General features: G+C 37.6%; 1 protein-coding gene and 1 pseudogene across 6 annotated transcripts in view; both read right to left on the bottom strand.

The window, feature by feature from the left end:
- PHKA1 (phosphorylase kinase regulatory subunit alpha 1) overlaps window positions 1-27,664 on the bottom strand; it is a 171,405-nt gene that overhangs the window by 43,098 nt on the left and 100,643 nt on the right. For 4 of the 6 annotated variants that reach the window (XM_061136102.1, XM_061136103.1, XM_061136104.1 and 1 more), the window contains 5 exons: window positions 9,327-9,405; window positions 7,831-7,997; window positions 5,333-5,509; window positions 3,460-3,551; window positions 2,953-3,092 (listed from right to left, as the gene is read on the bottom strand). In XM_061136102.1, the coding sequence (XP_060992085.1) occupies window positions 2,953-3,092; window positions 3,460-3,551; window positions 5,333-5,509; window positions 7,831-7,997; window positions 9,327-9,405 (655 nt within the window). The remainder of the gene's footprint in view (window positions 1-2,952; window positions 3,093-3,459; window positions 3,552-5,332; window positions 5,510-7,830; window positions 7,998-9,326; window positions 9,406-27,664) is intronic. The other 2 variants (XM_061136106.1, XM_061136107.1) reach the window with 1 other exon arrangement.
- On the bottom strand, window positions 17,893-18,424 carry LOC133052113 (large ribosomal subunit protein eL31-like; annotated as a pseudogene).

The following is a 27,664-nucleotide window of genomic DNA, read 5'->3' as shown; positions in this document are numbered from 1 at the left end:
TCTGATGGAAACAGCATAGGCACTGGAGTCAAACAGATCAAGGGGACTTCATTATCAACTAGAGAGGCTGAAAGTCGCAGATCCTTACCTAGCCTTCTTTGACACTCCCTGGCAGTGAGGAAGGTGGAGCAGAAGTTTGGGTTTCCCATTCAGTCTTTGTTGACAGGAGTAGCACCACAGATTTTTCTCTGGGGCTTGGGTGGAGTAAAGTGGTATCGTCTCAAAGATGTCTGTCTTGCTAAGGTGCCTTTTCTCTGGTCCTTTGTCTGGGAAAAATGGGTTTTCCTTAGGGCTTTTGTCTGTGCTCACTGGTTGTCCTTTTTAGACTGATGGCTTCTCCAGCACCCAATGAGGAAACAAAGAAAACCCGGGGATGTTACCACCCTGTCACTCTTCAATCCTGAAGTCCTTAGCCAATATGCCTTCTTCTTTCTACCTCTCAACATCTTGTTACATTTGTTTTATAAATAATGTCCTCCTATACTTAGCAGGACGAACAGAGAGAAATGCATTTACTCTATTTTGTCTAGAACCAGCAATTCCACTGTGGTTACATTTAAAGAGATTCTTAAAGGCTACCCACTCCCAGTACTTTGGCCTGGAGAATTCCGATGACTATATAGTCTGTGGGGTCACAAAGAGTCAGACATGACTGAGAGATTTGCACTTTCACATCTTTTAGGAATAATACTGAAATGTGTAGGGATAAAAAATCAGGAACAGAGTATGTCAAGGCTGTATTTTGTCACCCTGTTTATTTAACTTCTATGCAGAGTACATCGTGAGAAATGCTGGCCTGGATGAAACACAAGCTGGAATCAAGACTGCTGGGAGAAATACCAATAACCTCAGATATGTAGATGACACCACCTTTATGGCAGAAAGTGAAGAACTAAACAGCTTCTTGATGAAAGTGAAAGGGGATAGTGAAAAAGTTGCCTTAAAGCTCAGCATTCAGAAAACCAAGATCATGGCAACTGGTCCCATCACTTCATGGCAAATAGATGGGGAAACAATGGAAACAGTGAGCTATTTTATTTTGGGGGCTCCAAAATCACTGCAGATAGTCACTGCAGCCATGAAATTAAAAGATGCTTGCTCCTTGGAAGAAAAGTTCTGACCAACCTAGACAGCATATTAAAAAGCAGAGATATTACTTTGCCAACAAAAGTCCGTCTAGTCAAAGCTATGGTTTTTCCAGTAGTCATGTATGGATGTGAGAGTTGGACTATAAAGAAAGCTGAGCACCAAAGAAATGATGCTTTTGAACTGTGGTGTTGGAGAAGACTCTTGAGAGTCCTTTGGACAGCAAGGAGATCCAACCAGTCCATCCTAAAGGAAATCAGTCCTGAATATTCAGTGGAAGGACTGACGCTGAAGCTGAAACTCCAATACTTTGGATACCTGATGTGAAGAACTGACTCATTGGGAAGACCCTGATGCTGAGAAAGGTTGAAGGCGGGAGGAGAAGGAGATGACAGAGGATGAGATGGTTGGATGGTATCACCGACTCAATGGACATGAGTTTGAGTAGGCTCTGGGACAGGAAATCCTGGAATGCTGCAGTCCATGGTGTCACAGAGTCAGACACGACTGAGTGACTGAACTGAACTGACTTAGGGATAAAGTGATAAAATGTTTTGTAACCTCTTCAAAATAATCCAGGAGGAAGAGAGAATGAGAATATAGATGGGACAAGATTAATCATGTGTTTATAGTTGTTCAGGTTGGGAGATAGGTCTAAAAGTATTCATCACACTATTCTCTCTACTTTTGTATAAGTTTCAACATTTCTATCATCAAAGTTACTCTCCCTCCTCTGTTGAGGATGGGTTGGAAGAGAACTAGATTGAAGCAGAAAGAGTTGTTAGGAAACTGTAGCAACAGTCCTAGGGAAAGACAAAGGCCTGAATGAAGATAGCAACAGTAGAGATGCAGAAGATAAATATTTAGAGATAAAACTGGACAGACTTGATGATTAACTGGATATGGGGAGAGAACTTGATGATTAGGTAAGTGTTAGTTCCAACAATAGAGATGGAGAATTGAGTCATAGAAAATGGAGTCATAGAAGTCATAGAAGTAACTCCATTTTTGATGTTTGATTGTTGACTGCTTTCAAGTCATACGACTCCCCTTTCCTTTCCAGCCTCCATCTGGGCAAATTGATAAGGAAGTCTGAGTGTTATCTCTTTGGTGCCATTGAGAACAAATCCTCATCCAAGCCTCACCTCCTAATCAAAATAAAATTCCAAATCCAGCCTCATTCTTGCTTTTTAAGGGTCAACTTGATAGCCTATTCCTCTGTCCCCAGAAGGTTTCATTATGTAGGTAATAAACATTTCACACCCTTCTGGTATGTGTGTGGCATCATCAGTCTCGATATCCAAAGCAAATTGGGGGGAGGGGCGGGGGTCAATCCTTCCTCTTCAGGGTGTCAACAACATGAATAAATGAGGAAGAACAGGTTATTTTGTTGGGGGTTCTGGGAGGACAGGAGAATGGAGTTCAATTTGGGGATACTGAGTTAGAGGTATCTAGATAAGGTGTACTTTGCAGAGGGTGCCTGACACATAGCAAACACTCACTAATGTTAGTTTCATTTTCCTGTAAGCCTCCATATTCTTACTTCTTTTGAGTTACAAATTTATTTACCTGTAGATTTTTACTAAATAATGGAGGCTTATGTGATTAGTGACTTACTATGGACCAGGCATTGTATTAGACACTGCAGATATTTTATTTTGTTTTAATCTTCACAACAATTCTATGAGGTAGGTATAATCTAAATTTCAAAAATGAGGACAATTGAGACTTTGAAGTTATACAGTGGGTAGGTTGCAAAACTACTCAAATCCGCATCAGTGAGACTCCAAAGTTGTGCTATATTTACTATAGTATAATTCCTTTCTACACAAACATGAAAGTAGATTGATAATTTCCACAACTTACTTCATAGTATACAGCATGTAGAGGATATCAGCTTGCTCTTGTAAGCTGGAGGTCTCTTTTAACTGTAAAACCAGTGCTTTGAAGTCCACTTCCCCAGACTGGTCTCTAGGAAGATGTATTTCTACACGAACAGAGGGAACCTTTAGTTTGAGAAAAGACAAACAAACAAACAAAAATTCCACAAGTGCTCACCTTAAATAATGCCCTAGAGTGTTGATCTTTTCACCTCTAAAACTTTCCCATAAGAGTTCCCTAAATTTTGACAAAAAGTAAAGCAAAAACAATGAGACCTTCAGAATGTATGCTACAGCAATCTAGTTTCTTAAGTCTGACTAGAAATACTTACTCATTTAAAAAGTGAACTAAAAAGGACATATATCTTCACCACAGTGGCATTTTCCTTACTACTAGTTACTAGTAGAAACCATAATGGCTAGTTCTATCATTTTCTGTAAGAATGGTAGTTTTGCAAAAAATGTGATAGAAATATCTCCTGTGTAAATTTACCTGGTCCTCTTGTTGGGGATGAGGTGAATCAAGTAAGTTGAATGAAGGCCGGGAAGCCTGAAATATCTTTGTAGGTAGATACATATGGACATCTGCAAGAGGTTGACATTTATGGAAAAGCTTAGATAATTAAGAGATTAATAAAAATGCACAGTTGACCTCAACAATGAAGTTACATATGGGTTTGTTCCTTATGGAACAAGAATGGGAAATTTACCCTTTCTTGGTAATTGCAAAGAAAAGATACATGAAGGTCAGATAAATCAATGGATATTTGATCAATTAATAAATATATTTTGAATAGAATATCTAGAATTATAGCATCAGCTGGACATATAAGATGTTAAATCCTATTAACGTAATCAGTACCACAATGGAGCTATTACTGATACTTTAAAAGAATAAACATATAACAGAAAGAACCCAGTTACATTTTATATTTCCCAGATTCTCCTAGGAGAATATCTGGCAGCTAGGAGTTAGAATTCCTTGAGAATAGATAAATGAATGACCCTATCTAGGAAATAAAAAAATGTAGTGGCTGACCAACTTTGAGATATTTTAAGATTTTCACTTACAGTTCATTGTTGAAATACTTACCATAACCTCTAAGGAGAGATTTTCTTGCCATTTTTGCCATTTTACAGATACAGAAAGAGAGATACAGAGCCCAAATAACTGTTTAAGCAAGTAAGTAGCAGAGCTGGGAATTAAGCTCAAGTTTCCTAATTCACAATCTAGAAGTATAACTTAATAAAGCTGAAGTCTTTGCATAAGCCCTTTGTCAAGGAAGCATAGACAAATGCTATATATGCTAAATTTTTCCCTTTTCTAATTGTTAAATGATTCTCCAGTGATCAAGTTTAATATTTTGGTTAGTAATGGTCAATAAAATTTTAGACAGTAAAAGCATGCATCTCATTCTTGTTATCTGTGAAATGTTAACATTTAGGTCCTCTAGGTGTGGCTAATGAGCCCTTCTGTTCCTTCACATGCAGCTACCATACAGGTACTGAACACTCTTAGGAACTATGACTACTTCTGGCAATGCGTACTAGAAAAAACATCCTCCACTGCAGATACTACTGAGGAAGGGTAGTGATCTTGGGGAGAAGAATGACAAAGTTGTCAAAGAATGATACTGTAGTTGACAAACAGCTCTATACTGCTGAACCAACTGACTGTATAAGTTACAGCTGGCCTAAGGAGCCAGATGTAGCTTACTTAAGGCAGAATATTTCCCTTTCACTGCAAGACTATCTTGTAGTAGTCTGCAATGCTTTCTCTTTAAATAAAATTACTTCCAAATTAGTAAATTTTCCAAAGGATGAAAAAATTCTTTCCACATTTTAATACTTTGATGTTAAAACTGAATATGCTTCATACCTCTTGTTCTGTCTCTTCCTTCTATATAAATGGATAAACCAGACTACCTAGCACTATACTATAGCAAAAAGTGAAAAAGTGAGTGTTGGTCACTCAGTCATGTCTGACTCTTTGCAACCCCATGGACTGTAGCCTGTCAGGCTCTGCTGTCCATGGATTCTCCAGGCAAGAACACTGGAGTGGGTAGCCATTCCCTTCTCCAGGGTATCTTCCTGGCCCAGGGACTGAACCAGGCTCACCTCCATTGCAGGTGGATTTTTTACCATCTGAGCCATCAGGGAAGCCCTATCTATAGCAAAAGTATACCCAATTATTAATTTCACAAATATTTCAACATCTAATATATTCTAGGTGCTGTTTGAGATGCAGTGAACAAATAAAGCAGGAACTAATAAAGTTCCTGCTTACACTGTAATAAACACCCCACCCCCATCCTGGGCTCCACATCATCCTGTTCCTGACTCCAGTGAGTCATGGCATTACTCACTCTGTACATGCAGCTCCTTGGCCTTGGTCACCAAGGACATTAAATCGCAGGTTGTTTGCACAGCAGTTCGGAACCGATTTAGCCCTCCCTTCTGTGAGGTAGGGGCTAGTTTAGGATGGGGAGCAGTGTGTGCCAAAAGGTGATCTAAATAACGAGCAACTTCATCACCAGAGTGAGCTGCAAGGTTAGTGGGGAGAGGAGGGAGAGAAAAATAAATAAATATTTTAGTAACTTCACAATCTACCGCACCAAACAGAATGACTGGCTCCTGCGCCCACATTACAGCACCAGAAACATGTTGTTTTAGCTCATGGGGTAAAAAAAAAGTTTGTGATCATTTTATAATCTTTACTATTCAGAAACCATGGCCATTTACCAGGCTCCACCTATTCCTCAACCTTGTTGGGATAATACTACTTTTAGGTCCTGTGAAAATAGTATGAGTTTATTATAGGCAAGGTGGAGCATTGCATGATTTATGTATGTGTATGTGATGTTAATGTTGGTGGCAGTGGAGGAGGAGGAGGAGAAGGAGGAGTTGAACAGGACCCTTTGAATCTCACTGGTATGAGGAAACTTGTGAAGAAGGGCAAAAATCTTCCACTAAACATGGAGCTTAGCTGAAAACAGATTCCACAAATGGCAGCTACTATGGCTAAAAAAACGGAAAAACCCCACCAATCTCCATGTGGCACTGGTACCAAAAGAACTACTGAACACATGTTGGTCTTTTTAGTCACTGCCTTCATTTATTAATCAAATATTTATTGTCCACAATGGACCAGGTGGTGTACTAGGTGCTGAGGTTTCAGTGGTGAAGAAGACAAATATGGTCCTTATTCTCTGGGGTTCTCCCTCTCCCCTACACCTTCTGTAACATTATCTCTGATTATGGATAATAGAAACAAAAAAACCCCATATTCTGTGGATGTTTAACATTTCGGATTTTACATGAACATTTAAAGTTGGAAAAGCCCAGTGTTTGGATCAATAATGAAGTTTGCTGTATCAGTCATGCATCATCTGGATTTTGGTCATCTTTGGAGATTTCTCCAGTTGTATTTCTGTTCTCTGAAGTGACTAATGGGAACTAGCAAAGCTGCAAGAGTGGACCTCACACTCAGTGACATCTTAATGACAAATATTATAACCTTGATTACAATCTATACACTTGAATGGAGGATTATAAAGAATATGATAGGGATGGCAAGCAATAGACATGTCCACTGTGAGGCCACCAATGAGTAAACCCAGACAGAAGAAAGTGACTAAGATTGCATAATATCAAACTTAATAAAACATATCATTAAAGAGATATATTTAAGAAAGTAATCTGAGAGAATGAGTGTTACAGATGTAAATTACAACTACCTATGGAATAGCAAACAATACCAGTATATGATCAAAATAATGATTTTCAAAATATTTGGTTTTCAAAACATCTCAGCTTATGCCAAGATAGATATCATGACTTTGGATATTGCTGATAACATGAAATAACCTTGTATTTAGTGTACTCTTCAAACAAAGAAATTCATACTATTTTAGATCTTATGAAAGCAGTGAATTAAATGGTACTTTGGTGAGTATATGCTGAACCCAAGTGAGAAAACAGTCCTTCTGACTGCTAGTGTGCTGGTTTATTGTATATAAGATTATGCTTGCTAGCTCACTGAGGAAAGCTAATTTATTTATTTTTTTCTTCTTTCCAACATACCACTATTAAGATAAAGAAATTGGCTGCCTTAACATACAGGTTAACAGGCAAATACCCAGACAAAGAAAGTAGGCAGGCCATGTTTTACATAATTAAAACAATAATTCATTCCCATCAGCCCTTTCTCTCTTTGGGATTCAAATAATGTAATGCTAGCCCTGCCTAGGTCAGCATTTTAATACTTAAAGTGTTTTTCAGGCATTTAAAATTTATTCCCTCATGATGTTACCTCACTATATCATCTTTGTATGCCTAAAAGCCAATTAGATTTTATTCTGCTTTATTTGTCTAGTTTGTAATATGAAAGCAATAGGCATACAAAATCAATTTTTTCAAACTATAGAGACCTTCCCAGAGTTTCTGATGTGTCCCTGTAATATTCTATATAACCCTAATGGAATTTCATATTTTTGTGCTTTTTAATGTCAAAAAGCAGTATGTATATGTCTAGTTTTTCCACTATATACTTGATTAAATATCTCTCACTCACCATTGTTTCTTTCTATTCTTAAAGCACCAGTCATTTTATGTACCTGGGAGAGAAGTCTCTCCTAACCTTAATAAGGGATAGTCCAACTCTATACTCCACAATCACCACAGGGATATTAGACCAGAAACCAAACGTAAGTAGAAGTATGAAAAGTGAAGCCAAACAATAGTAGGAATCCAGGTGTATTAACCAGGAGTGAGACTGCTGGCAGTGAGAAATATTAAGGAGGATGCTCAATAATACTTTGTGTTCTTGTCCAGCAAAGCCAGCGACTTTATGAAGCCTCCTTACCATTACTGGATAAACCATAGCCATTAATCCAGTCACCAGATTCCAGCTCATTATCATAGTCATCATAATCTTCACTGTACAGTTTACCCTCAGGTCCAGGGTCCATGAAGCTCAAATGCGTGCAACAAGATGTTGTCAAAAACTCTGACAATTTACCTGTCTGAATCCTGAAAAGAGGGTAAATAAAACACAGAAAATCAGAGGAAATTCTTTTTAAAACAACACAGTTTAGCGGGGAAAAAAAGATACCTGAAATGTTTTGTTGGGGGATTACTACTGTTTTTGTTTTTGTTTTTTTTTTTTAATCTTTTTTTTTTTTTTATTAGTTGGAGGCCAATCACTTCACAATATTTCAGTGGGTTTTGTCATACATTGATATGAATCAGCCATGGATTTACACGTATTCCCCATCCCGATCCCCGCTCCCACCTCCCTCTCCACCCGATTCCCCCGAGTCCTCCCAGTGCACCAGGCTGGAGCACTTGTCTCATGCATCCCACCTGGGCTGGTGATCTGTTTCACCATAGATAGTATACATGCTGTTCTTTTGAAATATCCCACCCTCACATTCTCCCACAGAGTTCAAAAGTCTGTTCTGTATTTCTGTGTCTCTTTTTCTGTTTTGCATATAGGGTTATCGTTACCATCTTTCTAAATTCCATATATATGTGATAGTATGCTGTAATGTTCTTTATCTTTCTGGCTTACTTCACTCTGTATAAGGGGCTCCAGCTTCATCCATCTCATTAGGACTGGTTCAAATGAATTCTTTTTAACGGCTGAGTAACATTCCATGGTGTATATGTGAATATTGAACTCTATAATAGATTCATGTCAATATTAAAATTTCTGAGTGTGCTGATTATATTGTAGTCATTTATGAGAATGCCCTCTTTCTTAGAAGACAGAAACAAGTATTTAGGGTTGAAGAGTCATGATATCTCTAATTCTCACACACTTTAGCAAAAAAAGTGTGTGTGTGCACATATGTATGTGTGAGACAGGGAGGATAAGGAACAAGGGAGTAAGGGAGGGAGCGGAGGAAGGAAGGGAGAGAGACAACACACAAATGGGACAGATGTTAATAACAGGTGAGTCGAGAGAGGGTATATAGTATTCAATAAGATTCTTGCACATCTGTGTCTACTTAAAATTATTCAAAATAAAAACTTAGGAAAAAAAAAAGAAAAACAGTCAGAATTGAATAGTCCAACAACCTTCTTTTCTCCCTCCTTCCTTCCATTCCTTCCTTCCAGAGTAAGTTTCCTGACCTGCTGAATTAATGGGGTATGGGCAAGGAACAGGGTGAGGAAAAATTCCAACTCTTCTCAGTAATATTAAATTCCTTGATTCAATGTATCAAATACCAGGTCATCGGAATAGGATGGGTATATGTTGTTAAAAGACACAAAGAAAGGCATCACCAGTTTACCATTACTATACCCAGCATCCAAACTCCATTACATTTCACTGAAGAGTGCATAGAGGTCACATACCTTGCCCCACCAAAATATCCATCCTGCATTTTTCGGAGTGCTGCCAGGATACTTGAATTCAAGCTGGTTCCATCTTCATCTTAAAGAGAATTTTAAAACAATCTTTGTGGTTTTAACTTTGAAGTAAAGGAAATCCTTCAATTATTTCAGACCAACTTTCTGGTGGTAATGGTACAAATGAGACAATCCTCATTGACCATTCTCTATTTCAACAATTCATGTGAAAGCCAATAAAGCTGCAGAATGGGAAATGGTAAAGGATGATAACCAAGAGATGAGAGTTCCTTAAAAAGGATAGTATCTTATTTATTATAAGTACTTAGCACATTGCCTGATTGCAGAGCATGGAATGACTACTGAATGCTGACAAGAATAACAGCAACAATTTGTTGAATGTTATGTGCCAAGTACTGCGCTGAACATTTTATGTATTATCTCATCCAATGAGCCTTGGTTTATGTGTGTGTATGTGTGTAGGCATTAAAAATATTTAGAAGGCTAACAGTTATCTTATTTTATGTGAAGAGGATTATACTACACATATTCTTTTGTGATCCAACTTTTCTAACTTATTCTTTGTAAAAGCTAAAAAATGATTCCATAAGAGACACTTAGACTGTTGTATTATAAGCAACACTGTGATGCAATCTTTCTATTATTTCCTTAGGATAAACTCTTACAAGTAGAAGTGTTAGAGCAAAGGAAACACAAAAACTTTTATAGATTGCCAAGTTACACAATAAAAAAGTTGTGCCAATATTGCCACCATCAGTATATAAAGTGATTGTTTCCCCACATCTATAACAATAATGGCATTGATAATCTTTTTAATTCTTGCTTATCTGATATATTAAAATAACATTGTTTCAATTTTATTACTAGTAAGATTGAGCATGTTTTCATATATATACTGGCTATTTGTATTTCTTTTATGAATAGCTGTGCATGTTCTTTTTGCTATTTGGAAACTTAAAAAAACTTATTTTTTAATTTGTGGAAAATTGCTTTACAATTCTGTGTTGGTTTCTGCCATACAACAATATGAATCAGTCATAATTATATATACATACATATATATATATATATATATATATATATATATATATATATATATCCCTTCCTTCTGAGCCTGCCTCCCCTCCCCTCATCCCACCACTCTAGGTCATCACAGAGTGCCAAGCTGGGCTCCCTGTGTTATATAGCAACTTCCCACTTGCTATCTGTTTTTTTAAAATTAATTTATTTATTATTTTACTTTACAATATTGTATTGGTTTTGCCATACATTGACTTGAATCCTCCATGGGTGTACATGTGTTCCCTATCTGTTTTACACATGGTAGTGTGTATGTGTCAATGCTACTTTCTCAATTCGTCCCACCTTCACCTTCTCCCACTATGTCCACATGTCCATTCTCTACTAGGTTCCTCAGTACTATTTTTCTATATTCCATATATAGGTGATAATATGATACTTGTTTTTCTCTTTCTGACTTACTTCACTCTGTATAAGAGGCTCAAGGTTCATCCACTTCACTATAACTGACTCAAATTTGTTCCTTTCTATGGCTGAGTAATATTCCGTAGTATAAATGTATCACAACTTCTTTATCCATTCATCTATTGATGGACATCTAGGTTGCTTCCATGTCTTGGCTATTGTAAATAGTGCTGCAATGAACATTGGGGTGGGTACATGCACCTTTTAGAATTGTGGTTTTCTCAGGGTATATGCCCAGTAGTGGGATTGCTAGGTCATATGGTAGATTTATTTCTACTTTAAAAAACGAATCTCTATATTGTTTGCCATAACGACTATATCAGTTTACATTCCAGGGTTCCCTTTTCTCCACATCCTCTCTAGCATCTATTGTTTGTATATTTTTTGATGATGGCCATTCTGACTGGTGTGAGGTGATAGCTCATTGTAGTTTTGATTTGCATTTCTCTAATAACGAGCAATGTTGAGCATCTTTTCATGTGTTTGTTAGCCATCTGTATGTCTTCTTCAGAGAAATGTCTGTTTAGGTCCTCTGCTCATTTTTTGACTGTTTTTCTGATATTGAGCTGTATGTGCTGTTTATATATTTTAAAGATTAACTCTTTGTAGTTGCTTCATTTCCAGTTATTTTCTCCCATTCTGAGAGTTACCCTTTCATCTTGTTTGTAGTCTCCTTTTCTGTGCAAAAGCTTTTAAGTTTAATTAGGTTCCATTTGTTCATTTTTATTTGCATTAATCTAGGAGGTGGTTCAGAGAGAATCTTGCTGTGATTTATGTAAAAGGATGTACTACCTATGTTTTCCTCTGAGAGCTTTATAGTTTCTGGCCTTACATTTAAGACTTTAATCCATTTTGAGTTTATTTTTGTGTATGGTGTTAGGAAGTGTTCTAATTTTATTCTTTTACCTGTCGATGTCCAGTTTTCCCAGTACCAATAATTAAAGAGACTGTCTCTTCTCCATTGTATATTCTTGCCTCCTTTGTCAAAGATATGGTGTGTCCATAGGTGTTTGGGTTTATCTCTGGGCTGTCTAGCTTGTTCCACTGGTTCTGTTTTTGTGCAAGTACATACATATTGTCTTGATGAGTATAGCTTTGTACTATAGTCTGAAGTCAGGAATGTTGATTCCTCCAGCTCCATTTTTCTTTCTCAAGATTGCTTAGGCTCTTCAGGGTCCTTTGTGTTTCCATACAAACTGTGAAATTTTTTTTGTTCTAGTTCTGTGAAAAATGCCATGGTAATTTTATAGGGATTGCATTGAATCTGTGGGTTGCTTTGGTAAGTATAGTCATTTTGACAATATTGATTCTTCCAATCCAAGAACATGATATATCTTTCCATCTGTTTGTGTCATCTTTAATTTTTCTCATCAGTATCTTATAGTGTGCTGCATACAGGTCTTTTGTCTGCTTAGGTAGGTTTATTGGTAGGTATTTTATTCTTTTTGTTGCAGTGGTGAATTGAATTGTTTCCTTAATTTCTCTTTCCCAGTTTTCATTGTTAGTGCATAGGAATGCAAGGACTTTCTGTGTATTAATTTTATATCCTGTGACTACTAAATTCATTGATTAGCTCTAGTAGTTTTTTGGTGGTGTTTTTAGGGTTTTCTATGTATACAAACAGTGCATCTGCAAACAGTGAGGGTTTTACCTCTTCTCCAATCTGGATTCATTTTATCTCTTTTTCTTCTCTGATTGCCATGGCTATGACTTCCAAAACCATGTTGAATAATAGTGGTAAGAGTGGGTACCCTTGTTTGTTCCTGATTATAGAGGAAATGCTTCTTTCATTTTTTGGCCACTGAGAATAGTGCTTGCTGTGTATTTGTCATATACAGCCTTTATCATGCTGAGGTATGTTCCTTCTGTGCCAATTTTCTAGAGAGTTTTTTTTTAATTTTAATCATAAATGGGTGTTGTACTTTGTTGAAAGCATTCTCTGCACCAAGATGATCATATGGTTTTTATTTTTCACTTTGTTAACATGGTATGTCACATTGACTGATTTGCATATATGGAACAATCCTTGCATCCCTGGGATAAATCCCACTTGATCATGGTGTATGATTCTTTTCATGTGTTCTTGGATTCTGTTTGTAGAACTATACTGAGGATTTTTGCATCTATGTTCATTAGTGACATTGGCTTATAATTTTCCTTTTCTGTGGAATCTTTGTCTGGTTTTGGTATTAGCATGAGGGTGGCCTTGTAGAATGAGTTTGGGAGTTTCCCTCCCTGTGCAGGTTTTTGGAACAGTGTGAGCAGGATAGGTGTTAGCTCTTCTCTGAACTTCTGGTAGAATTTTCCTGTGAAGACATCTGGCTCTAGGCTTTTATTTGTTGAAGATTTTGATCTCAGTTTCAATTTCAGTGCTTGTGATTGGCCTGTTCATATTTTCTACTTCTTCCTGGTTCAGTCTTCAAAGGCTGTACTTCTCTAAGAAATTTGTCCATTTCTTCCAGGTTGCCCATTTTGTTTGCATATAGTTGCTCAGAGTAGTCTCTTATGATCCTTTGTATTTCTGTGTTGTCTGTTGTAGCTTCTCTTTTTTCATTTATAATTTTATTGATTTGAGTTTTCTTCCCATTTTTCTTGATGAGTCAGGCTAATAGCTTGTAAATTTTGTTTATCTTCTCAAAGAACCAGCTTTTAGTTTCATTGGTCTTTGCTATTGCTTCTTTCATTTCTTTTTCATTTATTTCTGCTCTGATCTTTATGATTTCTTTTCTTCTACTAATTTTGGGTTTTTTTTTTTGTTCTTTTCCTAACTACTTTAGGTGTAAGGGTAGATTATTTGATGTTACTTTGTTTTTATGAGGTAGGCTTGTATTGCTATAAACTTACCTTTTAGCACTGCTTTTACTGCATCCCACAGGTTTTAAGTTGTCATATTTTTGTTGTCTTTTATTTCTAGGCATTTTTTGATTTCCTTTTTGGTTTCTTCATTGACTTCTTGGCTATTTAGAAGCATATTGCTTAGCCTTCATGTGTTTGTATTTTTACATTTTCCCCCTTGTAATTGATATCTAATCTTATAACGTTGTGGTGAGAAAAAATGCTTGATACAATTTTCTTAAATTTACCAAGGCTTTATTTGTGACCCAAGATGTGATCTATCCTGCAGACTGTTTCAAATGCACTTGAGAAAAATGTATATTCTGCCATTTTGGGATGGAATGTCCATAGATATCAACTAGTTCTATCTTGTTCAATGTGTCATTTAAAGCTTGCATTTCCTTATTAATTTTGTCTTGATGATATGTCCATTGGTGTGAGTGAGGTGTTAAAGTCCCCCACTATTATTGTGTTACTGTTGATTTCCCCTTTTATAGTTGTTAGCATTTGCTGGGGTGTTCCTATGCTGGATTCATATATATTTGTAATTGTTGTATCTTATTCTTGGATTGATCCCTTGATCATTATGCCTTATCTTTCCTCATCTCTTGTAATGGTCTTTATTTTAAAGTCTACTTAATCTGATATGAGTAATGCTACTGTTGCTTTGATTTCCATTTGCATGGAATATCTTTTTCCAACCCCTCACTTTCAGTCTGTACATGCCCTTGGGGTCTGAAGTGGGTCTCTTTTAGACAGCATACCTAGGGGTCTTGCTTTTGTATCCATTCAGCCAACCTGTGTCTTTTGTTGGAGCATTTAATCTATTTAAATTTAAGGTAATTATTGATATGTATGATCCTATTAGCATTTTCTTAATTGTTTTGGGTTTGATTTTGTAGGTCTTTTCTTTCTCTTGTGTTTCCTGTCTAGAGAAGTTCCTTTAGTATTTGTTGTAGAGCTGGTTTAGTGGTGGTCAATTCTTTTAACTTTTGCTTATTTGTTAAGTTTTTCATTTCTTCATCAAATATGAATGAGATCCTTGCTGGGTAGGATAATCTTGGTTGTAGGTTTTTTCCTTTCATCATTTTAAGTATATACTGCCACTCCCTCTGGCCTGCAGAGTTTCTGCTGAAAGATTGTTAACCTTATGGGGATCCCCTTGTATGTTACTTGTTGCTTTTCTGTTGCTCCTTTATATATTTTCTTTGTGTTTGATTTTATTAGTTTGGTTAATATGTGTCTTGGTATGATTCTTTTTGGGTTTATCCTATATGGGACTCTCTGAGTTTCCTGGATTTGGGTGGCTATGTCCTTTCTCATGCTAGGGAAGTTCCAACTATAATCTCCTCAAATATTTTCTCATATCCCTTCTTTTTCTCTTCTTCTTCTGGGACCCCTATAATTTGGATGTTGGTGTGCTTAATGTCCAAGAGATTTCTGAGACTGTCCCCATTTCTTTTCATTCTTCTTTCTGTATTCTGCTCTATTTCAGTTATTTCCACGATTCTATATTCCATCTCACTTCTTCTTCTGCTTCAGTTATTCTGCTATTGGTTCCCTCTAGTGTATTTTTTATTTCAGTTATTATGTTGTTAATGGTTGATTCTCTGTTCTTTATTTCTTCTATGCTTTTGCTAAATGTTTCTTGTATCTTCTCAATTCATGCCTCCACTCTATTTATCTGTGCTTCCATTTTATTTCTGAAGTTTTGAGTCATCTGTACTATCATTACTATGAATTCTTTTTCAGGTAGACTGCCTATTTTCTCTTCATTTGTTTGATTTGGTATTCCTTGATCTGCTGCATGTTTCTCTGTCTTTTCATTGTGTTTAATTTTCTGTGTTTGAGGTCTCCTTTACGTAGGCTGAAAGATCACAGTTCCTCTTACTTGTGGAGCCTGCTCCCATTGTGTGTGTTTGGACCAGTGCTTTGTGAAGGTTTCTTGGAGGGGGGGGCACTGGTTCCTGTGTTCTGGTGGGTAGAGCTTGATGTTGTCCCTGTAAAGGGCAGTTTTGTGCCCAGAGATGTGTTATGGAACTTGGTATGACTTTGGGCAGCCTGTCTGCTAATGGATAGAGTTGTGTTGTTTTGCTAGTTGTTTGGTGTGGAATGTCTGGTGCTGGAGCTTGCTGGCCTTTGGGTGGGGCCAGATCTTAGTGTTGTGATGCAGGCCTTTGGGAGAGCTTTCACTGATTAGTATTCCATGGGGTTAGGAGTTCTCTGGTGGCCCAACGTCCTGGACTTGGGTCTCCTACCTCAGAAATTCAGGCCTGATCCCTTGCTGGAGCAGGAAGACTTCACAAGCCACAGAACACAGAAAGGATAAAGAAAGAAAGAAATAGCAGAAAAAATAAAACCAACCTACAAACAAGAAAGAACAGATAGACAAAATCCCAACACAAATGGTAAAAGCAACATTAATCAGACAGGAACACACAAAGAAACTCACAAACTCACACTCACAAAAAGAAAACAAACAAAAGAGTAAAGAGAGGAGCCAGAAAAGAAGAGAGCAATCAAACCAATAAATGAATCCATAAATGAAAACAAAGACTAAAAACTAGAGTAGCAAAAATGCAAAACCAAAAACATGGAAAAAACACAATATAATGAAAAGATGTAGAAATAAGAAAAAAATAAAATAAAATGAATTAAAAAATAAAACATTAAAAAAGGAAAAAATAAGTAAAAAATAAAAAGTAAAGGATTAATGAAAACGAACAATGATAGAACTAATGAAAAAATATATGTATACATAAAGTAGAGAGAGAGAGATAGTAAGAACATTATTCTGTGATGTCAGTTGTCCTTACCACCCAATGTGATCCAGTCTATCTGCCTACTCAGGAAATCCTCCAATATTTCTAGGAAGGTCTCTTGACCTGCAGTGGTCACTGTGGGGTTAGGTCCTACTTAGATCTGGCCTTATTCTAGCTTGTTCTTGCTTCCAAAGTCCGCAAGAGCCCACAGTCTCAAGTTAATGGCAGAGATTTAATCCACTGCACCTGCTGCTGCAAGAATGAATTCCTTCCTCTTCTTTGGTCACATAGTCCCTGGTGCTCTGCTTTGGTTTTGGCCCTGCCTTTGCTTGTAGGCTACCCCCCAGAGTCTTTCCTACCCAGACAAGAAAGGGCAAAGGCCCTTGTTTATTAAAGCTCACTTGCTCAGTCAGGCTGGGGAGAGGGAGGGGTATGGCAACCACAATTGGGATGAACAGGGAGTGCCTGTGGTGGTAGAGATTGGCTGGATGTTGCTACATTCTGAGGCAGGTCATGTGCTCCCCCAGCACAACTGGCCCCAGGCTGTGGGTCCCTAGGAAAAGCTAAGCTGCATAGGCTCCCAGGAAGTTGTGGGTAGTGACTTGTGCCTGTTCTTAGCTTGGCAGCTGATGCGGCAGACATCATGCCTACCTCTGGGGTCACAGACCCCAGCCCTGTCTTGCCCCTCACCTCTGGCACTAATGCCAGCCATGGTGGTGGCAGGTCTGTAGGCGTGGTCCACTTCTGACGTCTCAGATTGCAGCTGGCTCATCCCACCTATGGCACTCATGAAGGCAGGGTCCTGCAGTGTGGGAGCTTGTGGAGTTAGAGGTTCTGTGGAATTAGAGGTTCTGTTCCCTGCAACAACGATCAAGTCTTGCATCTCTGGCAGACCCAGGCTTTTCACTGGACTCATTCAGCTGTGTCATACTAGCCACCTCAGAGTATCTTCATGGCAGTCAACCTCAGTTCTCTCCCTGGGGTCTGACCCCTGAACCCTGAGCCTCAGCACCCAGCCCCCAATTGCTGCAGTGGGCATGCAAACAACTTTTTGTCTGGGAAGTGTTGGCCAGCACTGATCTCTGGGTCAAATTCTCTGTTTTGTCTTCCACGAACTTGTTTTTGTGCTCTCCTCTGAGGTTCTGAAGCTCCCCCTGACCCTGCCCATGAAGGGGTTTCTGAGTGTACAAAATTTTCCTCCTTCACAGCTCCCTCCCTGAGGTGCAGGAGCCGTCCAATTTTCTTTGTCTCTTTATTTTCCTATTGCCTTTTTCCTGTTACTTTATGTGGAGTCTAGCTTGCCCTTTGGGAAGTCTGAGGTCTTCCACCAGGCTTCAGCAGGTGTTCTATAGGTGTTCCAGATGTAGATATATTGTTGATGTATTGGTGGGGAGGAAGATGATCACCATGTCTTACTCTTCTGATATCTTCACCCTCTCCTCTTGAAAACATTATTTGACAATCAATGGTTAGACAATCATCCATATAAACTGTAGATTTTTGAAAGTGGTGACAGGTACATAGGTAACCCTTGCATAGAAGTTATTTGGTGAATCTTTATCTTCATTGCATTTTCTGGACAACTGCACATGGATATGGTATTAGACATTCCTTATTCCTCTGGTCAAGACAGCTTTGTTGAGCCTGGTGTCAATGCCTACATCTGGAGTTCCCATCTCCTTCATGGCAAATTTCCAGGTTTCTTTGAGTGTTTGAGGGGCATGCTTCTTGAAATACACTCCATGAATGTGCTAGTGAATGCTGATAGTGTTTTCTCTGGTCACCACCTTTTGATGGTGGATCGGCCCTTCTTCTCACCACCCTTCTTTGTAGGAGCCATTCTTCTGGGCTTGGGTTGGGAAGCTCTTTTCCTATGTTTTAAATAATCTTTTCTTTTCCTCAGTTGATGTTCAAGGGCTGTTTATGCTTTGTGGTTATTACCCTTTTCTCCATCATATAAATGGTAAATACTTCACCTACTTTATTATTTGTCTTTCGGCCTCAACCACACTTCGGTTTTGTATAAAATGTTTAGGAAAAAAAGATTTAGATTTTCATGTTTTAAAATTTGTCAGTTTTTCCTTTTTGCGTCTTGCAAAGTATAGCCTTCTTCAGTCCAAAATCTCAAAAACATTCTACCATACTTTCTTCTAATACTTTTATAGTTTTTTCTTGTTGCTTAGCTTTTTAATCTAATAAGAACTTAATTTTGGATAAAATGTAAGGTACAAGGCTAACTGAATGATTTTCTCAAATGTATTTATTTATATTTTTGCCTCTATTTGGATTGCTATCTTTATCACTACTGTAATGCAAATGGATCTATTTTCTCTCATTATTTTTAGTTTTTTAAAGATCTAGTTATTCTCATATACTTTCTCTTCCATATGCAATATAGATTTAACTTGTTCATAAAAATTTGTCTCTTTATTTTAATTTGGAATTCACTGAACTGATAGATTAATTAATTAATCTTTGGGGTGCTGTTAGAAAAAAATTTTAATTGGAAGATAATTGTTTTACAATGTTGTGGATTAATTTAATAAGAATTGACATCTTCTAAAAAAAGAATAGATATCTTTTCAATATTAACTATTTTCATCTAGCAACATGGTATGTCTCACTAGTAATTAAAATCTTCTTTTATGCTTTTCACTAGCTTTATAATTTTTTTACATAATTTTATGCATATTTCTTATTAAGCTTATTCTTATATTATTTACTTATTCAGAAAATTTGTCAATTTTTTCTAGATTTATAAAATTGTACTTGATATTCTTTTATAATTTTTAAAGCCTTTTCCATTTGTTTCTGTACCCCCTTTCTCATTCTTAATATAATTTTACTATCTATGCTTTTCTTGTTATTCTGGTCTACTTTATTAGATATTAATATGGCCACTTCTAATTTTTTATAATTAATTCTACATGGTATATTTTCCATTATTTTTATTCTAGTCTACCTATATTATTACATATGAAGTGAATATCATGGAGACAGCATATATGTGGGTCACTTTTAAATCTACTCTGTCAATCTCAGTCTTTTAATGGGTATATTTAGGCTATTTACAGTTAATGTAATTATTGATGTTAGGAATAAGTGTGCCATTTTTACTTATTGTTTTTTTTTTGTTCCTCTGTTGTTCTATTTTCTTCTTCTGCCTTCTAAAACAAAAGAACTTAATTTTGATTTATCTATACTGTTTTTACCGTATCTCCTTGTACATACTTCTATTGTAGCTCAGCTGGTAAAGAATTCACCTGCCTTGTGGGAGACCTGGTTTGAATCCTTGGGTTGGGAAGATCCCAGGGAGAAGGGAAAGCCTACACAGTCCAGTATGCTGGCCTGGAGAATTCCATGGATGATAGAGTTGGACATGACTGAGCGACTTTCATTTTCACTCTCACAGACTTCTTAGTGGTTACTCCAGGTATTAAATAATATATAAAAACATTAGTTCAGTTCAGCCGCTCTGTCATGTCCGACTCTTTGCGACCCCATGGACTGCAGCATACCAGGCTTCCCTGTTCAACACAAACTCCCAGAGTCTACCCTACTCAATGTCCATTGAGTTGGTGATGCCATCCAACCATCTCATCCTCTGTCATCCCCTTATCCTCCCACCTTCAATCATTCCAAGCATAAGGGTCTTTTCAAATGAGTCAGTTCTTCCCATCAGGTGGCCAAAATATTGGAGTTTCAGCTTCAGCATCAGTCTTTCCAACGAATATTCAGGACTGATTTCCTTTAGGATGGACTGGTTGGATCTCCTTGCTGTCCAAGGGACTCTCAAGAGCCTTCTCCAATACCACAGTTCAAAAGCATCAATTCTTCGGTGCTCAGATTTCTTTATAGTCCAACTCACATCCATATATGACTATTGGAAAAACCAATGCTTTGAATAGATGGACCTTTGTTGGCAAAGTAATGTCTCTGCTTTTTAATATGCTGCCAAGGTTGGTCAGAACTTTTCTTCCAAGGAGCAAGCTCTTTAAATTTTGTGGCTGCAGTCACCAACTGCAGTGATTTTGGAGCCCCAAAATATAAAATCTCTCACTGTTTCCATTGTTTCCCCATCTATTTGCCATGAAGTGATGGGGCCGGATGCCATGATCTTTGTTTTTTTAATGTTGAGTTTTAAGACAGCTTTTTCACTCTCCTCTTTCACTTTCATCAAGAGGCTCTTTAGAGACACAGATGTATAGAACAGTCTTTTGGACTCTGTGGGAGAGGGCGAGGGTGGGATGATATGGGAGAATGCCATTGAAACATGTATATTATCATATGAGAAATGGATTGCCAGTCCGGGTTCGAGGCATGAGACAGGGTGCTCAGAGGTGGTGCACTGGGATGACCCAGAGGGATGGGATGGGGAGGGAGGTAGGAGAGGTGTTCAGGATGGGGAACACAGGTACACACGTGGCAGATTCATGTCAATGTATGAAAAAACCACTATAATATTGTAATTAGCCTCCAATTAAAATAAACAAATTTATATTAAAAAATTAAACATAAAAAAGAGGCTCTTTAGTTCCTCTTCATTTTCTGCCATAAGAGTGGTGTTATCTGCATATCTGAGGTTATTGATATTTCTCCCAGCAATCTTGATTCCAGCTTGTGCTTCCTCCAGTCCAGCATTTCTCATGATGTACTCTGCATATAAGTTAAATAAGCAGGGTGACAATATACAGCTTTGATATACTCCTTTGCCGATTTGGGACCAGTCTGTTGTTCCATGCCCAGTTCTAACTGTTGCTTCTTGACCTGCATACAGACTTCTCAGGAGGCAGGTCAGGTGGCCTGGTATTCCCATCTCTTTCAGAATTTTTCACAGTTTATTGTGATCCACACAGTCAAAGGCTTTGGCATAGTCAAATAAAGCAGTCAAATCCACACAGTCAAAGGCTTTGGCATAGTCAATAAAGCAAAAGTAGATGCTTTTCTGGAACTCTCTTGCTATTTCAGTGATCCAACAGATGTTGGCAATTTGATCTTTGGTTCCTTTGCCTTTTCTAAATCCAACTTGAACATCTGGAAGTTAACAGTACACGTACTGTTGAAGCCTGGCTTGGAGAATTTTGATCATTACTTTGCCAGTGTGTGAGATGAGTGCAATTGTGTTTTGAATATTCTTTGGCATTGCCTTTCTTTGGGATTAGAATGAAAACTGACCTTTTCCAGTCCTGTGGCCATTGCTGAGTTTTCCAAATTTGCTGTCATATTGAATGCAGCACTTTCACAGCATCATCTTTTAGGATTTGAAATAGCTCAACTGGAATTCCATCACGTCCACTAGTTTTGTTCATAGTGATGCTTCCTAAGACCCACTTGACTTTGCATTCAGGATGTCTGGCTCTAGGTTAAGTGATCACACCATCGTGATTATCTGGGTCATGAAGATCTTTTTTTGTACAGTTCTTCTGTGTATTCTTGCCACCTCTTCTTAATATCTTCTGCTTCTGTTAGGTCCATACCATTTCTGTGCTTTATTGTGCCCATTTTTGCATGAAATGTTCCCTTGGTATCTCTAATTTTCTTGAAAAGAACTACAGTCTTTCCCATACTATTATTTTCCTCTATTTCTTTGCACTGATACCTAGGAAGTCTTTCTTATCTCTCCTTGCTATTCTTTGGAACTCTGCATTCAAATGGGTATATCTTTTCTTTTCTCCTTTGCCTTTCACTTCTTTTCTTTTCACAGCTATTTGTAAGGCCTGTTCAGGCAACCATTTTGCCTTTCTGTATTTCTTTTTCTTGGGGATGGTCTTGATCACTGACTCCTGTATAATGTCACGAACCTCCATCCACAGTTCTTCAGGCACTCTATCAGATCTAATCCCTTGAATCTATATGTCACTTTCACTGTATAATCATAAGGGATTTCATCTAGGTCATACCTGAATGGTCTAGTGGTTTTCCCTACTTTCTTCAATTTCAGTCTGAATTTGGCAATCAGGAGTTCATGATCTGAGCTACAGTTAGCTCCCGGTCTTATTTTTGCTGACTGTATAGAGCTTCTGCAGTTTTGGCTGCAAAGAATATAATCAATCTGATTTTGGTATTGACCATCTGGTGATGCCCATGTGTAGTCTTCTCTTGTGTTGTTGGAAGAGGATGTTTGCTATGACCAGTGCGTTCTCCTGGCAAAACTCTGTTATCCTTTGTCCTGCTTCATTCTGCACTCCAAGGACAAATTTGCCTGTTACTCCAGGTATTTCTTGACTTCCTACTTTTGCAGTCCAGTCCCCTATAATGAAAAGGACATCTTTTGGGGGTGTTAATTCTAGAAGGTCTTGTAGGTCTTCATAGAACGGTTCAATTTCAACTTCTTCAGCATTACTGGTCGGGGCATAGACTTGGATTACTGTGATATTGAATGGTTTGCCTTGGAAACGAACAGAGATCATTCTGTTGTTTTTGAGATTGCACCCAAATACTGCATTTTGGACTCTTTTGTTGACTATGAGGGCTACTCCATTTCTTCTAAGGGATTCCTGCCCACAGTAGTAGATATAATGGTCATCTGAGTTAAATTCACCCATTCCAGTCCATTTTAGTTCGCTGACTCCTAAAATGTTGATGTTCCCTCTTGCCATCTCCTGTTTGACCACTTCCAATTTGCCTTGATTTGTGGACCTAACATTCCAGGTTCCTATGCAATTTTGCTCTTTACAGCATTGGTCTTTACTTCCATCACCAGTCACATCCACAACTGGGTGTTGTTTTTGCTTTGGCTCTGTCTCGTCATTCTTTCTGGAGTTAGTTCTCCACTGATATCTAGTAGCAATTGGGCACCTACCAACCTGGGGACTTCTTCTTTCAGCGTCCTATTTTTTTGCTGTTTCATACTGTTTATGGGGTTCTCAAGACAAGAATACTGAAGTGGTTTGCCATTCCCTTCTCCAGTGGACCACATTTTGTCAGAACTGTCCACCATGATGACCCGTCTGTCTTGGGTGGCCCTACATGGCATGGTTCACAGTTCATTGTGTTAGACAAGGCTTTGGTCCATGTGATCAGATTGGTTAGTTTCCTGTGATTGTGGTTTTCACTCAAATATATATTATATATGTATATACAATCAGATTATATATATATATATATATATACACACATATATCACTACTAGTGTAAACATTTTACTAGTTAAAATGATGTGTAAAAAAATTTTTTTTTCCTTTTCAGTCCCTTACCTCCCCCAATCTATAATATAATTGCATTAGAGCCTGGCACTCTGTGACAATCTATAGGGGTGCAATGGGTGGGGAGGGAAGTTTAAGAGGGAAGGGATTTATATATATATATATATATATATATATAAAATCAGGGATACACACACACACACACACACACACACACACACATATATATATATAATTATGACTGATTTGCATTGATGCACAGCAGAGAGCACCACAACACTGTAAACCAATTATCCTCCAAAAAATGAATGAAAAGAAGAAATGGGAAAAACACATAATTTCATTGAAGATCTCCTCTACAACTCTGAGAACTACATCAGTGTTATATTTTTTTTGCTTCAAATGCCAAACATAATTTAGAAAACTGAAGGGGAGAAACTTTATTGTATTTATATGTATTCTTACTCTTTCCACTGTTCTTTTTCTTGCTTGATGTTCCAATATTTTATTTTCTATTACTTCCTTTTCATTTCAAGAACTTCCTTTAAGCCTTTCTTTTAAAGCAGATCCCCTTCAAACAAATTCATTTAGTTTTGTTTCACCCGAGAGTGTCTATTTTTCCCCTTTTTTCTTCAAGTACATTTTTATTGGATACAGAATTCTTGGTTTATAATTCTTTTCTTTAAGCAGTTGAAAAAAATATTATGTCAGTTCCCTCTGTTCTCCAGGGTTTTTGGTGAAATCTGCTATCATTCTAATTGTTTTTCCATATAGGTGATGCATCATTTGTCTTACTGCTTTCCAGTTTTTTTCTTTTTCTTTAATTTTCAGGAGTTTGATCATTATGTTTTGGCATGGATTTCTTTGAGTTTATACTGTTTGGGACTCTCTCAGCTTTTTGAATTTGCAGGTTTATGCCTTTTGCGTTTTTTTCAGCCATTATTAGCTGGGATACTTTTTTTCAGCCTTATATTCTTTTTCCTCTCCTTCTGGAACTCATAACATGAATGTTAGGTCTTTCATAATATGAATGTTAGTCCCATATGTCTCTGAGGCTCTGTTACATTTATTCAGTTTATTTTCACTCTTGTTCACTTCTGTCTTCAAGTTCAGTTTATTCATTCTTCTACTGAGCCTATCCAGTGAGCTTTTCATTTCAGTTATAGTTTTCAGTTCTAAAACTTACATTTGGTTCTTTAGCTCTTTAATTTCTTTACTGAGCATTTCTATTTCTTTGCTGAGACTTTCTACTTTCAGGTTTAAAGTGTGGTTATAATTGCTTGGTTGGAGAAGGAAATGGCAACCCACTCTAGTATTCTTGCCTGGAGAATCCACTGGACAGAGAAGCCTGGAGGGTTATAGTCCATAGGGTCGCAAGAGTCAGATATGACTTAGTGACTAACCACCACCACCAATTGCTTGGTAAATTTTTTTTATGATGACTGCCTTAAAGTCTTTGTCATAATTCTAACATCTTTGTCATATTGGTATCGGAGTCTGTTGATCATCTTTTCTCGTTGAAGTTGAGATTTTCCTGGGCATTGGTATGAATGACTTTCTATTGTATTCTGGAAGTTTGGGGTATCATATTATGAGACTCTGGATCTTACTGAATCTTCAGATTCAGCAAGTTTTCTCTGATACTGTGCAGCAGTTAAGGGAGCATTGCCTTGATACTGCTAGGTGGGTGTGGAAGAGGTTCCTCTACTGTTCACTAATGATGAAAGTCTAAGCTCCCCACAAGTACATCTCAGGTACAATCCTTAAGGAGGGAGGTGTGCCTCTTCACAGTTGTGTGAAAGCAATAGTCTAGGTTCTCCACCTAGCCTTGTTGACACTGATGGGAATGGGGCTGTAGTTTTTTGGCGTGTCATTTGGATGGATTAGAACATTTAACTGTCTAGAAGCTTTGTGTCTGGCTAGGCTGCCCTTTTCCTGTTCCTTGGGCTAAAGGGTCCAGGTTTTTCCTGGACCTTTTAAAATTTGTACCCATTTGTGTTTCTGGGATGATAACTTCTCTAGCACCCAATCCACAATATATGAGGCAGAAGGAAAACCCAGGAAATTCACTGTTGCGTCATTTCTTAAGTTCAAAGTCTTCCTTCTTTTTTCCAACTTTCTGAGTCTTCTTATATTTGTGTTATAGTAATGTCCTGAATTTTAGCTATACTTAGCAGGAAGAATAGGGAAAAGTGAGTCTATTCCTTTTCGTCTGGAAACAGAAGTTTTTTTTCCAAAGTGAAAATATTCAAGAATATGAAAATTTCTAAATATTACTTTGACCAAATCTCAAGTTTTGATAAGTAGTGGTACCAATTTTCATTTTAAAACACTATATAATTTTAAATTGGATTTCCTCTTTAATTGAAGAATTATTTGCAAAAATTTTAATTCATTCATGATCAGGTTTTTTAGAAATTATTTTGTTTTAATTAGTTTTATGCCCTATGTCTGGCAAAATCATTTATATTATTTATACTTTAAAAAATAAACATTAAAAAAATAAACATTCTTTGTATATTTTGATTTCTGGATTTCTTTCTGTTTCATATAAATGCAGAGTTTAATTTTCTATATCTTTAATTATTTTTGTGTAATTGATCTGTGACATTATGATTCATTTAGTTCAGTCCAGTCGCACAGTCGTATCCGACTCTTTGCGACCCCATGGACCACAGCACGCCAGGCCTCCCTGTCCATCACCTCCTGGAGCTTACTCAAACTCATGCCCATTGAGTCAGTGATGCCATCCAACTATCTATCCTTTGTCGTCCCCTTATCCTCCCACCTTCAGTCTTTCCTAACATCAGGGTCTTTTCAAATGAGTCAGTTCTTCCCATCAGGTGGCCAAAGTATTGGAATTTCAGCTTCAACATCAGTCCTTCCAATGAATGTTCAGGACTGATTTCTCTTAGGATGGACTGGTTGGATCTCCTTGTAGTCCAAGGGACTCTCAAGAGCCTTCTCCAATACCACAGTTCAAAAGCATCAATTCTTCAGCGCTCAGCTTTCTTTATAGTTCAACTCTCACATCCATACATGACTACTGGAAAAACCATAGCCTTGACTAGACAGACCTTTGTTGGCAAAGTAATGTCTCTGCTTTTTAATACACTGTCTAGGTTGGTTATAACTTTTATTCCAAGGAGTAAGTGTCCTTTAATTTCATGGCTGCAGTCACCATCTGCAGTGATTGTGGAGCCCAAGAAAATAAAGTCTGCCACTGTTGCCGCTGTTTCTCCATCTATTTGCCATGAAGTGATGGGACTGGATGCCATGAATTTTGTTTTCTGAATGTTGAGCTTTAAGCCAGCTTTTTCACTCTCCTCTTTCATTGTCATTCTTCTTTGCTTTCTGCCATAAGGGTGGTATCATCTGCATATCTGAGGTTACTGATATTTCTCTCAGCAATCTTGATTCCAGCTTGTGCTTCATCCAACCCAGCATTTCTCATAATGTACTCTGAATATAAGTTAAATAAGCATGGTGACAATATACAGCCTTGGCCTACTCCTTTTCCTATTTGGAACCAGTCTGTTGTTTCATGTCCAGTTCTAACTGTTGTTTCCTGACCTGCATACAGATTTCTCAAGAGGAAGGTCAGGTGGTCTGGTATTCCCATCTCTTTCAGAATTTTCCACAGTTTTTTGTGATCCACACAGTCAAAGGCTTTGGCATAGTCAATAAAGCAGAAGGAGGTGCTTTTCTGGAACCCTCTTGCTTTTTCAGTGATCCAACAGATGTTAGCAATTTGATCTCTGGTTCCTCTGACTTTTCTAAAACCACCTTGAACATCTGGAAATTCACAGTTCACATACTATTGAAGCCTGGCTTGGAGAATTTTGAGTATTACTTTACTATCATGTGAGATGAGTGGAACTGTGCGGTAGTTTGAGCATTCTTTGGCATTGCCTTTCTTTGGGATTGGAATGAAAACTGACCTTTTCCAGTCCTGTGGCCACTGCTGAGTTTTCAAAATTTGCTGGCATATTGAGTGCAGCACTTTCACAGCATCATCTTTTAGGATTTGAAATAGCTCAACTGTAATTCTATCACCTCCACTAGCTTTGCTCATAGCGATGCTTCCTAAGGCCCA

Source organism: Dama dama, chromosome X, assembly GCF_033118175.1.
Source record: "Dama dama isolate Ldn47 chromosome X, ASM3311817v1, whole genome shotgun sequence".
In the NCBI taxonomy this organism is placed as follows: domain Eukaryota; kingdom Metazoa; phylum Chordata; class Mammalia; order Artiodactyla; family Cervidae; genus Dama; species Dama dama.
Note: the sequence above shows the minus strand (reverse complement) of the source record. Positions and strands in the feature narration are given on the sequence as shown.